This window comes from Oncorhynchus mykiss, chromosome 29, assembly GCF_057628025.1.
Source record: "Oncorhynchus mykiss isolate SJ-2025 chromosome 29, ASM5762802v1, whole genome shotgun sequence".
Lineage (NCBI taxonomy): Eukaryota > Metazoa > Chordata > Actinopteri > Salmoniformes > Salmonidae > Oncorhynchus > Oncorhynchus mykiss.
In genome coordinates this window covers 44287647-44303222 of record NC_143050.1, presented here as the reverse complement: position 1 = coordinate 44303222, position 15576 = coordinate 44287647, and the positions used below count along the sequence as shown (strand labels likewise).

At 41.2% G+C, this 15576-nt stretch overlaps 2 protein-coding genes across 6 annotated transcripts in view; one reads left to right on the top strand and one right to left on the bottom strand.

The window, feature by feature from the left end:
- Positions 1 to 1187: 1187 nt before the first annotated feature.
- On the top strand, positions 1188 to 9415 carry LOC110509503 (uridine-cytidine kinase 1). Its single transcript, XM_021590403.3, has 7 exons — positions 1188 to 1567; positions 1868 to 2027; positions 2290 to 2386; positions 7679 to 7821; positions 7966 to 8060; positions 8509 to 8557; positions 8650 to 9415. The coding sequence occupies exons 1-7, from the start codon at positions 1481 to 1483 to the stop codon at positions 8835 to 8837; spliced, it is 819 nt and encodes a 272-aa protein (XP_021446078.1). The 5' UTR covers positions 1188 to 1480; the 3' UTR covers positions 8838 to 9415.
- A 165-nt stretch (positions 9416 to 9580) lies between these two features.
- Positions 9581 to 15576, bottom strand: part of LOC110509502 (rap guanine nucleotide exchange factor 1) — a 97960-nt gene continuing 91964 nt past the window's right edge. For all 5 annotated transcript variants that reach the window (XM_090227293.1, XM_090227295.1, XM_021590400.3 and 2 more), the window contains 5 exons: positions 13551 to 13629; positions 13335 to 13436; positions 13083 to 13180; positions 12828 to 12956; positions 9581 to 10796 (listed from right to left, as the gene is read on the bottom strand). In XM_090227293.1, the coding sequence (XP_090083419.1) occupies positions 10646 to 10796; positions 12828 to 12956; positions 13083 to 13180; positions 13335 to 13436; positions 13551 to 13629 (559 nt within the window). In that variant the 3' untranslated portion in view covers positions 9581 to 10645. The remainder of the gene's footprint in view (positions 10797 to 12827; positions 12957 to 13082; positions 13181 to 13334; positions 13437 to 13550; positions 13630 to 15576) is intronic.

The window sequence follows — 15576 nt, the reverse complement described above, 5'->3', positions numbered from 1 at the left end:
AGATACCAAAAGATAGTTTTGGGGTGTAGTTTTCCTTTAACCAATTAACCCACTTCTATGCTTGAAATACAATATATCTCATCAAAATAATACAAACCACACTGTAACAATGTGTATAACTGCACAGATACTGTCAATGATACTGTACATATTGAATTTGTGTTTTCTGATAGTCCAAGATACAGTCTGGGAATGTCCTAAAATGGCACCCTATTCCCTACATTATGTACTACTTTTGACCCGGGTCGATTGGGCTTTGGTCAAAAGTAGTGCACATTATGGGGAATAGTGTGCCATTTGGGATGCATTCTAGAACTATGTAAAAATCACTTCAGACCTCTTCCCCTACAGGCTATTTACTAGTGGGGTACCTGTAAAGAGTAGGCTATCTATGTGAATAGGCACTTTAAAAAAAAAAACATCGACCATTCAGTCTACCAGGATATCTTTGTAGGTCTATCTTGTGTTTTGAGGTAGGCTAATAGCCTAAGCTTCTCACAAGTATATTCCTATAGTTTGTCCACACAATCAATTTAGCCCCGATATTAAATCGTTTTTTCCAAGTGGAAATTAAGAAATGTCTATAGAAATTCTGGGACAACTGCAATTAGAAAGAAACATGTATTCATTAGAAAAAAATCAAGGCACCTAATTGGGTACCTATTAGGGCTCCTGAGTGGCACAGCGGTCTAAGGCAAGCGGTCTCAGTGCGAGGCGTCACTACAGACACCCTGGTTCAAATCCAGGCTGTGTCATAATTGTGAGGTCATATGGGGGACACCTGGTGCATTCAAAACAACTGGGAACTTGGAAATGTCAGTGCATTCAAGAAAACTGTGAAAAAACAAGCCCTAACTTTCCTACCTGAAGAGGTCATGATTTGACCCCATATATTTTTTTAAGAGGTCCCAGTTGTTTTGAAAGCACAAACTTTGCCTGAATTTGGAATTTTAGTAGATACTGTGCTGTGTGCAGTTCCCCCCCGCCCCCTTAGACATTTGAGTCTAAAATAGCCTACATGTAGAAAACGAACACTGGAACAACTGTTGAGTGGTTGTTAATCATCATTGTGCATCCCTCCACATAAGCATGGCATTTGATGCAGTTTATGATTGTTTCTATGAAAAGTATATTGGGCTCCTCCTGGTGGTCTCCTGTGTGTATTTTGTCCTTGCTATCTGGGATCCTTGGAACGTCGGTCCGCCCCCACCCCCTCAAGATAACCAGTAGACCTAAGCAATATAACATGATTATAACAGCTGAATGGTGGCCAATTGAATGGCAACATTACAGAGTAAACACATTTAAAGAGTTTCAAATGAGGACTCTTATTTTGACGTTTTTACAAACATTAGTTTTGCCCCAGGAAGTGCTTGGCCGTGTTCTCGCGTATTTACAAATATGAACGGGAACAGATTATTGTTTTGGAAGGCAGCTGACTAGCAACAAAAGCGTGCTGTTTTTCGACAATTGACCCGACATGACTGCTGCCAGACCGCTTGAGATGGAGCGGCCAAGGCACCGTCCGTTTCTGATCGGTGTTAGCGGAGGAACTGCCAGTGGCAAGGTAGGTAACGTTAACTAGCTACATAATAATAGCTATCTAGCTAGCTGTCTGGGTAGCTAGCTAGGTCGATTCAACAATCAGTAAAGTAGCTAGCTAGCGTTAGCTAGTTTTCGTTTTTCCTATGAACTGAAAGCAAAACACTGAAAGCAGACACATCAGGATGTCACTTGACACCAAGCCATCTATTAAATTATTGTCTTGTTTTCTGTCTGACAATTTTGAAATGTGCCAGCTACTTCACTCTGCTATGGCTATGCCCCAACTTTATCAACAAACTGAAATTATGTTTCTTATTTTTAGTCAACAGTATGTGCAAAAATCATGGAGTTGCTGGGCCAGAATAAGGTGGACCATCGTCAGAGGCAAGTGGCCATCATCAGCCAAGACAGCTTCTACAAAGTCTTGACACCTGACCAGAAGGCCAGGGCACTCAAGGGCCAGTACAATTTTGACCACCCAGGTACTACAGGCCTGTAGTATGGATATTGTAATAACATAAGTATAATTGTTGTAATTAACATACACTCTCAGGCACTTATCACTCACTAGATTACATTCATTCAATTAATTCATGCATTTACATCAAGCAATGGCAAATGTTCTTCTAACTAATAGCTACAATGTGAAAACTGTAGGTTAACTTAAGTAATCATTATTATAAACATAAAAAGAAATGCATATCTGGGTGGAAAAAGTGAATAACGTTGAAATGTTTATTACAGATGCTTTCGACAACGAGTTGATGTACCAAACCCTGAAGCATATTGTGGAGGGGACAGTGGTGGAGGTGCCGACATATGACTTTGTCACGCATTCGAGGTGAGGTAAACATTCCATACGGAAACATACCATTTCAGTTGGAAATGCCCTTTTTGAATTCAGACAGACCGGGTAAAAAGGCCCACCCTACACATTCCAGACCTCAGATTGTTGACTCTTGAACTAAGACATGACCTTTGACCTAAGATGTCTCTAACCCAGCTCATCTGCAAACACACCGAACAAAAATATAAATGCAACATGTAAAGTGTTGGTCCCATGTTTCATGAGCAGAAAAAATTAATTTAAAAAATGAATACGCACATCAAGCTTATTTTTCTAAAATGTTGTGCACAAATTGGTTTTACATCCCTGTTAGTGAGCATTTATCCTTTGTCAAGATAAAGAATCCACTTGACAGGTGTGGCATATCAAGAAGCTGATTAATCAGCATGATCATTACACAAGGGCACTCTAAAATGTGCAGTTTTGTCACACAACAAAATGCCACAGATGTCTCAAGTTGAGGGAGCATGCAATTGGCATGCTGAATGCAGGAATGTCCACCAGAGCTGTTTTTTTGTATTTATTTAACCTTTATTTAGCTAGGCAAGTCAGTTAAGAACAAATTCTTATTTACAATGACAGCCTACCAAAAGGCAAAATACCTCTTGCTGTAACAGGGGCTGGGATTAAAAATAAATAAATAACATATAAATATAGGACAAAACACACATCACAACAAGAGAGACAACACAACATTACAGAGAGAGAGACCTAAGAGAGAGAAAGACCTAAGATGACAACATAGCAAGGCAGCAACACATGAGAACAACAAGGCTTTACGGCAAAAGCACACCATGTGATTATCTGAGGACAGCGCCCCGCATACAAAACCATGAAAAACATACTTCCACCAGGCATCTGTGACACAGCGATATAATAAATGCCTTACCTTTGATGATATTCTTCTGTTGGCACTCCCAGTTACATCACAAATGGTCCTTTTTGTTCGATAATGTCCTTATATCCATAAAAACTCAGTTTAGCTGGCTCGCTTCAGTCAATAATCCACCCAGTTTCCCTCCATCAAAATGCATACAAAATGAATCCCAAACATTACTAATAAACTTTTCCAAACAAGTCAAACAACGTTTATAATCAAACCTTAGGGAATAGTGTGCTAAACACTGAAAACAGACACATCAGGATGTCACTTGACACCAAGCCATCTATTAAATTATTGTCTTGTTTTCTGTCTGTCTGACAATTTTGAAATGTGCCAGTTACTTCACTCTGCTATGGCTATGCCCCAACCTTATCAACAAACTGAAATTATGTTTCTTATTTTTAGTCAACAGTATGTGCAAAAATCATGGAGTTGCTGGGCCAGAACATTTACGTACCCTAATACGTAAATAAACAATCAAATTTAAGATGGAGAATCGTTATTGTCTTTAACCTCTAGTGACACCCCATCCCGTGGACCGTTGTCATCATCTGATACTAATTAGCATAACGCAACGGACATAAATCTTCCTAGAAAATATTCCTATTCATGAAAATCACAAGTGAAATATATTGGAACACAGTTTAGCCTTTTGTTAATCACCCTGTTATCTCAGATTTTCAAAATATGCTTTACAGCCAACGCTAGACAAGCATTTGTGTAAGTTTATCGATAGCCTAGCATAGCATTATGCCTTGCTAGCAGCAGGCAACCTTGTCACGAAAATCAGAAAAGCAATCAAATTAAATTGTTTACCTTTGATGAACTTCGGATGTTTTCACTCACGAGACTCCCAGGTAGATAGCCAAAGTTCATTTTTTCCCAAAATATTATTTTTGTAGGCGAAATAGCTCTGTTTGTTCTTCACGTTTGGCTGAGAAATCGACTGGAAATTGCGGTCACGACAACGCCGAAAAATATTCCAAATTAGCTCCATAATATCAACAGAAACATAGCAAACGTTGTTTATAATCAATCCTCAAGGTGTTTTTCAAATATCTATTAGATAATAGATCAACCGGGACAATTGGTTTCTCAGTAGAAGCGATTGGAATAATGGCTACCTCTGTATTTTACGGGAGAATTTCTCTGGGAGCATCAGGTGACCACTTGCGCAATAAAGCCGCCTACGGGTATTCTTCAACGTAAAACTACGTCACAATGCTGTAGACACCTTGGGGAATACGTAGAAAGCGTAATCTGGTTGATAGGGCATTCACAGCTCAATAGGGACGCATCGGAACGCAGGGCTTTCAAAAGATGAGTCACTTCGGGATTGGATTTTTCTCAGGCTTTCGCCTGTAACATCAGTTCTGTTATACCCACAGACAATATTTTTACAGTTTTGGAAACTTTAGAGTGTTTTTTATCCTAAGCTGTCAATTATATGCATATTCTAGTGTCTTGTCCTGACAAAATATCCCGTTTAATTTGGGAACGTTATTTTTCCAAAAATGAAAATACTGCCCCCTAGTACCAACAGGTTAACGGAGAAAAATACAGAAGAACGCGCTCTCATTCACGCGCTTGGAAACACTACAGCCAAAATGGGAGCCACCTAGAAAAACTGCAATTTCTGGCTCAGAGCTTCCTACTGCCTGAGCTGTTGTTGATGTAAATTGAGAAGAGCGTGGTGCTTAAGATTGAGCCTTGGAGTACTCCCCAAGGCAGATCCCCTGACTTTATACTTCCTACCTTCTTTGAGGTAGTTAGCAAACCAGGCCAAAGACCCCTCAGAGACACCATTACTCCTTAGCCGGCCCACAATAATGGAATGGTCTACTGTATCAAAAGCTTTGGCCAAGTCAATAAAAATAGCAACACAACATTGCTTATAATCAAGGGCAATGATGACATCGTTGAAGATCTTTAAGGTTTCAGTGACACATCCATACCTGAGCGGAAACCAGATTGCATACCAGAGAGAATACTGTAGACATCAAGAAAGCCAGTCAGTGGATTATTTACAAGTTTTTCAAACACTTTTGATAAACAGGGCAAAATAGAAATAGGCCTAAAACAGTTAGGATCAACTTGATCTCCCCTTTTAAATAAAGGACGAACTGTGGCTGCCTTCCAAGCAATGGGAACCTCCCCAGAAAGGAGAGAGGTTAAAAAGATCGGAGATAGGCTTGGCGATGATAGGGGCTGCAACCTTAAAGAAGAAAGGGTCTAAACCCTCTGACCCAGATGTTTTTTTGGGGTCAAGTTTCAGGAGCTCCTCTAGCACTTCGGACTCAGTGACTGCCTGCAGGGAGAAACTTTGTAGCGGGGCAGGGGAAAAATAGGGAGAAGCGTCGGGGATAGTCGCATTAGAAGGGGTGGGAGATGAGGAAATTTTGGGCGGGCAAGGATGCATGGCTGAGTCAAATAGGAATCCTGTCTTAATGAAGTGGTGATTGAAGAGCTCAGCCATTTGCTTCTTGTCGGTAACAACCACATCATCAACTTTAAGGGACATGGGCAGCTGTGAGGAGGAGGGTCTATTCTCCAGAACTCCTTGGGGTTAGACCCACAGAGAGAGAACTGCTTCTTAAAGTAACTAACTTTGGCCTTCCAGATAGCCCGAGTACACTTATTTCTCATTTGCTTGAACAAGAGCCAGTCAGCCTGAGTATGCGTGTGCCAAGCCTTTCGCCAAATGTAATTGTTGAGGTGGAGTAACTCTGCAAGATCACGGTCGAACCAGGGGCTGAACCTGTTTTTAATTCTCATTTTCTTTATGGGGGCGTGTTTAACAATATCACTCAAAATATCAATAAAGAATGTCCAAGCGTCTTCGACAAGCTGATTCTATACCATTTTACAGAGGTCAGTTCATGAAGGAATGCTTGCTCATTAAAGTTTTTTATCAAGCGTCTATGACAAATCAGGACAGGTCGTTTCACTGAGCAGCCATTACGAACACAGCCTGTAAAACAGTGATCACTAAGGTCATTACAGAAAACACCACACTGATACCTATATCAGGATTATTTGTTAGGATAACAGCAAGAAGAGTAGCCTTTCCTGGGTGTTTGGAGTCATACCTTGTGGGATGGTGCGGTAATAATCTGAGAAAGATTTAGGGAGTCCCATTGCTTTAGGACTTGGGCAGGTGGTTTAAGCAAGTCCCAGTTTAGTTTACCTAGCAGGACAAATTCAGACTTGGTGTAAGGGGCCAGGAAAGAGTTTAGGGCAGGTAGGGTACAGGCCGGTGCTGATGGAGGACGACAGCACCCAGCAGCAGTCAACAAAGAGCTATTTGAAAGTTTAATGCTTAAAACCAGCTAATCAAATGGTTTGGGGACAGACTAGGTGGAGACAACCGAGCACTGAAGGTGATCCTTGGTAAAGATTGACACTCCACCACCTTTGGAAGATCTGTCTTGCATCTCAGTAATGAGCAACACATCTGGATTGGAGCTGTGGACCTACACTTTCAATTGATCCATTTGAGATAATAAGCTTCTAGTGTTAACATGCAGAAAACCCAGGCTTTTACGGGAGCAGAAATCAGTGAGGCAGATATCAGAGCACAAGTCAGAATTGGGGCTAGCAGCTATAGATGGGCCAGGGTGTACATGCACATTTCCAGATATCATCAACAGTAATACAATACATCTGTTCCCAGAATTGAATGTTAATTTCTCTACCATAAGCTGCCTCCAACATTGTTTTAGAGAATTTGGTAGTATGTCCATCCGGCCTAACCCTAACAAATGCAGACCACGTGTATGGCGTCGTGTGGGCGAGCGGTTTACTATTGTCAACGTTGTGAATAGAATGCCCCATGGTGGGGGTGGGGTTATGCTATGGGCAGCCATAAGCTACGGACAACGAACACAATTGCATTTTATCGACTGCAATTTGAATGCACAGAGATACCGTGACGAGATCCTGAGGCCCATTGTTGAGCCCACTGCCGCAATCACCTCACGTTTCAGTATGATAATGCATGGCCCCATGTTGCAAGGAACTGTACACAGTTCATGGAAACTGAAAATGTCCCAGTTCTTCCATTCTTCTTATACTCTTCAGACACCAGTCACCCATTGAGCATGTTTGGGATGCTCTGGACCGATAACATGTTCCAGTTCCCGCCAATATCCAGCAACTTCACACTTCTTGAGGTGTATGGTGGTCACACCTACCTTTTAATTGAAGGTATATGTGACCAATGGCTGAATATCTGTATTCCCAGTCATGTGAAATCCATATATTAGGGCCTAATGAATTTAGCAAATTTTTGCATGTTGCGTTTATATTTTTGTTCAGTAAACATACCAATCATGAAAGTTTGTCTGTGTATAGATTGTGTCTTTGTGTGTACTAAATGTGTTTAGTTTATGTGTGTGTTCCAGGCTGCAGGACAGGATAACAGTGTACCCGGCTGACGTGGTGCTGTTTGAAGGGATCCTGGTTTTCTACTCTCAGGAAGTGAGGGATATGTTTCACATGAAGCTCTTTGTGGACACAGACTCTGATGTCAGACTGTCTCGCAGAGGTACTACTGACACACAAATTAAGAGGATGTACCATCTATAGATTGTCATATGCACTTCCATACCCATACTTCACTCTAGCGTCTTGGATATACATATTTGTCACGTCTTGGTCCTGATCTGCTTGTTGTGGACTTTACCTGCAGTTCTGCGGGATATGAAGAGAGGCAGAGACCTGGAGCAGATCCTCACCCAGTACACCACGTTCGTTAAGCCAGCCTTCGAGGAGTTCTGCCTGCCTGTAAATGTCCAGCGCTGCCACACTTACAATATACAAACAGATAATGGACACTAATTCATTATTAATAGGCCCAATTATGGACACAATATGACACATAACACATATTCAGTCAGCTGATTTACGTCAGTGAGACGTTTAAATGTGACTCAATTACAAGTGTGCGCAAAGCTGTCAAGGCAAAGGTTGGCTACTTTGAAGAATCTAAAATATATCATATATTTGGATTTGTTTAACGTTTTTGGTTACTACATGATTGATTCCATAGTTTTAATGTCTTCACTATTATTCTACAATGTAAAAAATAAAGAAAAACCCTTGAATGAGTAGGTGTGTCCAAACTTTTGACTGGTACTGTATGTATATATATATATGTATATTCTGCTCAAAATCCAGTCTTTTCAGAGCATTAGCTACCAAAATGAGATTGATAATGTTTGTTTTTTTCCAGACCAAGAAATATGCAGATGTCATTATTCCTCGAGGAGTTGACAACATGGGTAATAATAACGCTCACGTATCATGAAGAATCTCCATCCCTCTCTTCTTTTCCTTCCCACTCATATTAATCTGCCTTTCTTTCTCTCCGCAGTGGCCATCAACCTCATTGTGCAGCACATCCAGGACATCTTGAATGGGGACCTCTGTAAGTGGCACCGTGGAGGAGCGGTCAACGGGCACAGCCGGGGCTTCAAGCGGGCCGCCTCGGAGCAGGGGGACCTGGCCAACTTCCCCCCAGGGAAGAGGGTCCTACTAGAGCCCAGCAGTCGCCCCCACTGAGACAAAAATCAGTGTTTACTGTCTGTCAGTCTGTCTACTATATATGTGTGTGTGTTTTGTAGTATGTATTTAGAATTGAGGGTTGATGCTTTTACTGACTAGGTTTGGGATGGGGAGAGCTGGGGGGGGGACTAGCTCCTGTAACTCACCTGCAGACTGCAGAGCATCCAATCGGATAGGGAAGCCTTGAGAATACATCCAAGATAATTCATTAATATATCACTGATTTTTTTTAATTACTCGTCTTCCATGTGTACATTTTTAGCCTGCAGTGGTTTGACTACCTCCGGCTGACATAGGAGTGAGATGGTGGAAAAAAAGCTTCTTTTTTTTTTTTTAAATGTCTGTTTTGATTTTGGCTTTGTTTGCTGCTTAAAATGTGTTATATTGTATCTGAACATGTGGAAATCAGATAAGTACAATATTTATCACCTTCTAATGTGTAGGCTGTTTGGATTGTGAAATATTTGCTGGATCATCCCTTGATGCCATGGTAAATTCATGCCTTGTGAGTTTATTTTTTTAAAGCATTTTCCTAATGACCATGATATTTAAGAAATAAAATACGTTCACTATCAGAGGCTTGTGGTTATTTCTTACCCTAATGTGCGAGCACAACAAGCCTCCCATTGACATCAATGCATGATAATGTAAAAGAGTGCAGATCTTGTTGGGATTTGGCCCATAACGAGGAAGTAAGTAGCATAGTATGACAAACCTCTTCCATTCAGCAGACGGTGATGTATAGAAACAGAGCAGTTTTATTGGAGTTGGAAAGCACAGTGTGATGAGTTGGATGACACCATTATTCCAAAGGAATAATGAATAACTACAGCACACAATGGACTGACAAACCCAGACACACACCCCCCCTTTACTGGGACACAGGCCTGGTTGCCTGACAGTTCTCTTACTCAAACATGGCACATGATGATTGAATATGTCAGACATAGATCACAGCATCTTTAGTACTTCTCTTTTTGTGGGTTTAGTTTTTTGCTTTGCTTTTTTGAGTGCACATTTGTATGGCACTTCTCTTAATAGACAATCCTTTTTAAGAACAAAAGGAGCACTGTATATAATAAATCATAACCATATATGATTCATAATATTAATAATAATACACTCTTGTTACAAGTTTAGTCCCTTTGTGGTCCTCCACCTCGCCTAACCCCTTAAATGACCATTTCCAAAACCACATTCCTGCCCAGTCGAGTCTGCATTGTGACAGAGTTCATGGCAGAATATAGTCCAGAATACTGAGGATTCCAAGGATACAAGGAAGTTAAGTCAGGAGAGGGAGCAGTAGGGACTGACCCCAGGATGGCCCACACTCTGTAGGGTGAGGGAGGAGGAGGAGCTTTCACCTCACACACTCGCTGACACACACATTTATACATTCAAATGGGAGAGGACAGGGAGCAGTCTCTTCCGTTGTTCAACATCTCCACCTCCTCTCCTTATATGAAGTTCTCCTCTTCTCCTTGGCACCAGTCTTTCTCCTACCGTTGGTTAGGAATTTGTCTCCTGCCAACTGCAGTTCTGGGTGGAGAGAATCCAATGTAACCCCAATCATAATCTCCCCATAATCTCCCAGTGTATCAGAGCAGCACAGAGTCACTGTAAACCATGGCAGTCTTTTCCCCCCTACTAGCCTACTGTATATCCTCTGGTCTGGTCCAGCCCTAGTCAGTCTTTCTTCCCCTGTTAGTGAGGTCCAGTTGATTGTGTCCATCTGTAGCACAGTGGAGGTCCCTCGGCGAGCCCTGGCTGTGGTCTCGGGGGCCACACCGCTAACCTCCCCCTTCCTAAGTCTTCTCCTCGCGCTCCGTCCGCCGCCGTGTGATGTTACGAGGCTTGATCTTCAGTGAGAGTTCCCACAACGCCTCCTCGGCCAGATGGTCGCTGAAGTCGTTGAAGAAGCAGACTATGTCGTCGTTGCGCTTCAGCTCGTAATGCCTGGGGTGGGTGGGAAAGACAGAACAAGTTGATCAAAGAGATGCCTATGTGTTTCCATGACAGACTGACTAGGTGAAAGCTATGATCCCATATTAATGTCACTTGTTAACTCCACATCAGTCGGTGTAGATGAAGGGGAGGTGACAGGTTAAAGAAGGATTTTAAAGCCTCGAGACAATGGAGACATGGATTGAGTATGTGTGCTATTCAGGTGTGTGCCATGGATGTGTACCATTCCTACGCTGCTGGGTTTTTCACGCTCAACAGTTTCTCGTGTATCAAGAATGGTCCACCACCCAAAGGACATCCAGCCAACTTGACACAACTGTGGGAAGCATTAGAGTCAACATGGGCCAGCATCCCTGTGGAATGCTTTTGACACCTTGTCGAGTCCATGCCCCGACGAATTGAGGCTGTTCTGAGGGCAAAAGGGATGGGGGGGGGGGGGGGGTGCAACTCAATATTAGGAAGGTGTTCCTCAGTGTACAGGTCAACCTTCTGTTGTATGGGGGTTAACATGGAGGTTGTAATGTACACTGTGGATCACTGCTTACCTTATTGTAGTCTTATTGAATTACATTAAATATAACATATTCATCTATCATAAAATGAGGTTACCACACTCTCAATCTGTTTGGAGTTTTGTGGATGCTTTTCTCATGGGACAACAGTTCTACTCACACTTGTCCCCTCATATCAATGGGTCTCAATGGGACTTACCTGCTTAAATAAAGGTTAAATAATATAAATACTCACACTTGTCCCCTCATATCAATGGGTCTCAATGGGACTTACCTGCTTAAATAAAGGTTAAATAATATAAATACTCACACTTGTCCCCTCATATCAATGGGTCTCAATGGGACTTACCTGCTTAAATAAAGGTTAAATAATATAAATACTCACACTTGTCCCCTTATATCAATGGGTCTCAATGGGACTTACCTGCTTACATAAAGGTTAAATAATATAAATACTCACACTTGTCCCCTCATATCAATGGGTCTCAATGGGACTTACCTGCTTAAATAAAGGTTAAATAATATAAATACTCACACTTGTCCCCTCATATCAATGGGTCTCAATGGGACTTACCTGCTTAAATAAAGGTTAAATAATATAAATACTCACACTTGTCCCCTCATATCAATGGGTCTCAATGGGACTTACCTGCTTAAATAAAGGTTAAATAATATAAATACTCACACTTGTCCCCTCATATCAATGGGTCTCAATGGGACTTACCTGCTTACATAAAGGTTAAATAATATAAATACTCACACTTGTCCCCTCATATCAATGGGTCTCAATGGGACTTACCTGCTTAAATAAAGGTTAAATAATATAAATACTCACACTTGTCCCCTCATATCAATGGGTCTCAATGGGACTTACCTGCTTAAATAAAGGTTAAATAATATAAATACTCACACTTGTCCCCTCATATCAATGGGTCTCAATGGGACTTACCTGCTTAAATAAAGGTTAAATAATATAAATACTCACACTTGTCCCCTCATATCAATGGGTCTCAATGGGACTTACCTGCTTAAATAAAGGTTAAATAATATAAATACTCACACTTGTCCCCTCATATCAATGGGTCTCAATGGGACTTACCTGCTTAAATAAAGGTTAAATAATATAAATACTCACACTTGTCCCCTCATATCAATGGGTCTCAATGGGACTTACCTGCTTAAATAAAGGTTAAATAATATAAATACTCACACTTGTCCCCTCATATCAATGGGTCTCAATGGGACTTACCTGCTTAAATAAAGGTTAAATAATATAAATACTCACACTTGTCCCCTCATATCAATGGGTCTCAATGGGACTTACCTGCTTAAATAAAGGTTAAATAATATAAATACTCACACTTGTCCCCTCATATCAATGGGTCTCAATGGGACTTACCTGCTTAAATAAAGGTTAAATAATATAAATACTCACACTTGTCCCCTCATATCAATGGGTCTCAATGGGACTTACCTGCTTAAATAAAGGTTAAATAATATAAATACTCACACTTGCTGGAAGCGCCTCATACTGTCCAGGATGTTGAACTGCTGCCAGCGCTTGGAGAAGTTGACCTTCCCGTCGATGAGGTCCGGGTTCCCCAGGTGGACGAAGGTCAGGTCCTGCAGGATCAAACCACTGGAAAAGGAGAGAAGAAGAGAAATGGAAGAGAGAGATTAGGCTAAATATAGACAAACAGTCCTAGGAAGAACAGGCAAAACACACAAACACTTTCATTGAACATTACATGAAACACAGACTTACAGGTATGGGATGCACGGAGGCTCCACGTCGGCCAGAGCCGCCCGGTACGCTCTGAAAGACGACGAGCTGTCAATCAACGTACAGTATTCCTCCAATCCCTGTGAGAGAACAAGTGCGTTACAATGTGTTATACCCATAGCACACCACGATACCTGAGTATATTAAAGTGAGACTCCATAGAAATAATTGAAACACAAGTATAAATATCTAGATCTCTCTATGTCAGACTTGATCCACTACTGTCTGACTCACCTCCGAGGTCTGTTTCTGCCACTCTAGCCTGCGGATGGGGGCCGAGTCCAGGGCAGACAGTATTGCCAAGTATGAGTTGAAATTGTTCAACTTCCGTAAGTGCTACATGGGAAAAAGAAAAACAGGACAAGAACAGTTGTCCAGAGAGTTAATCATCAACTAAATATACTAGTTAAGAGGAAGAGCTGTGGTTGTATAAATGCCGAGATTGGTTACCTTCATGATCTTGATGAACTTGAGGAGCAGCTTCTCTCGGTCCTGGCCTTTCTCCTGCTGAATGATTAGAGAGCGCACCCTAGAGGACAAACAAAGTGTTGCGTGTGAGAGAATTGGATCTGGCTGAAAATACTTGGAATCAGTTACAGAACTCATTGCCCTTAACTTCTTGGATATAGGGGGCACTATTTTAATTTTTGGATGAAAAACGTTCCCGTTTTAAACAAGATATTTTGTCACGAAAAGATGCTCGACTATGCATATAATTGACAGCTTTGGAAAGAAAACACTCTGACGTTTCCAGATGTTGTCTGTGAGTGCCACAGAACTGATGTTACAGGCGAAACCCAGATAAAAATCCAATCAGGAAGTGCTGCATTTTTTGAAACCGCCTCATGGCAATGACTCCTTATATGGCTGTGAAGGAGCTAGGAGTCAGCTTACATTTTCCACGTTTTCCCCAAGGTGTCTGCAGCATTGTGACGTATTTGTAGGCATATCATTGGAAGATTGACCATAAGAGACTACATCTACCAGGTGGTCGCTTGGTGTCCTCCGTCGCAATTATTGCGTAATCTCCAGCTGCAGTATTTTTCGTTTTCTTCTGATGAGAAGGCAACTGCCACCACTGATAGATTATCGAATAGATATGTGAAAAACACCTCTGGTTTTTGTGAAAATGTTGCCTGCTGAATGCTAGGCTTAATGCTATGCTAGGATATCAATACTCTTACACAAATGTGTTGTTAACAAAAGGCTAAGCTTGTGTTTGAATATATTTATTTCATTTCATTTGCGATTTTCATGAATAGGAAATGTTGCGTTATGGTAATGAGTTTGAGGCTATGATTACGCTCCTGGATACGTGATTGCTCGACGCTAGAGGGTAATGGTTGTGAGGTCTAGGGTCCGCTCACCAACCAAGAATTCACAAAATGGGACAAACACCAAATTGAGACTCTGCATACAAAATTCTGCAAAAACATTGTGTACAACGCAAAACACCAAATAATGCAGAGCAGAATTAGGCCGATACCCGCTAATTATCCAAATCCAGAACAGAACTGTTAAACTCTACAACCACCTAAAAGGAAGCGATTCCCAAACCTTCCATAACAAAGCCATCACCTACAGAGAAATTAACCTGGAGAAGAGTCCCCTTAGCAAGCTGGTCCTGGGGCTCTGATCACAAACACAAAACAGACCCCACAGAGCAGCAACAGCAACACAATTAGACCCAACCAAATCATGCAAAAACAAAAAGATAATTACTTGACACATTGGAAAGAATTGACCAAAAAACAGAGATAACTGGAATGCTATTTGGCCCTTAACAGAGAGAACACAGTGGCAGAATACCTGACCACTGTGACTGACCCAAAATTAATGAAAGCTTTGACTATGTAAAGACTCAGTGAGCATAGCCTTGCTTTTGAGAAAGGCCACCATAGGCAGACCTGGCTATCAAGAGAATACAGATTATGTGCACACTGCCCACAAAATGAGGTGGAAACTGAGTTGCACTTCCTAACCTCCTGCCAAATGTATGACCATATTAGAGACATATATTTCCCTCAGATTAAACAGACCCCCAAAGAATTTGAAAACAAATCACATTTTGATAAAACTCCCATCTGTTGGGTGAAATTCCACAGTGTGCCATCACAGCAGCAAGATTTGTGACCTGTTGCCACAAGAAAAGGGCAACCAGTGAAGAACAAACACCATTGTAAATACCTATATTTCTGTTTATTTATTTTCCCTTTTGTACTTTAACTATTTGCACATCATTACAACACTGCATATAGACATATGACATTTGAAATGCCTCTAATCCTTTGAAACTTTTGTGAGTGTAATGTTTACTGTTAATTTTTTAATGTTTATTTCAGTTATGTTTATTATCTATTTCACTTGCTTTGGCAAACATACAGTACAGGTCAAAAGTTTGGACACACGTAATTTTTCTTTATTCTCATTTAAAAAAAAAATATATGTTCTATATTGTAGAATAATAGTGAAGACA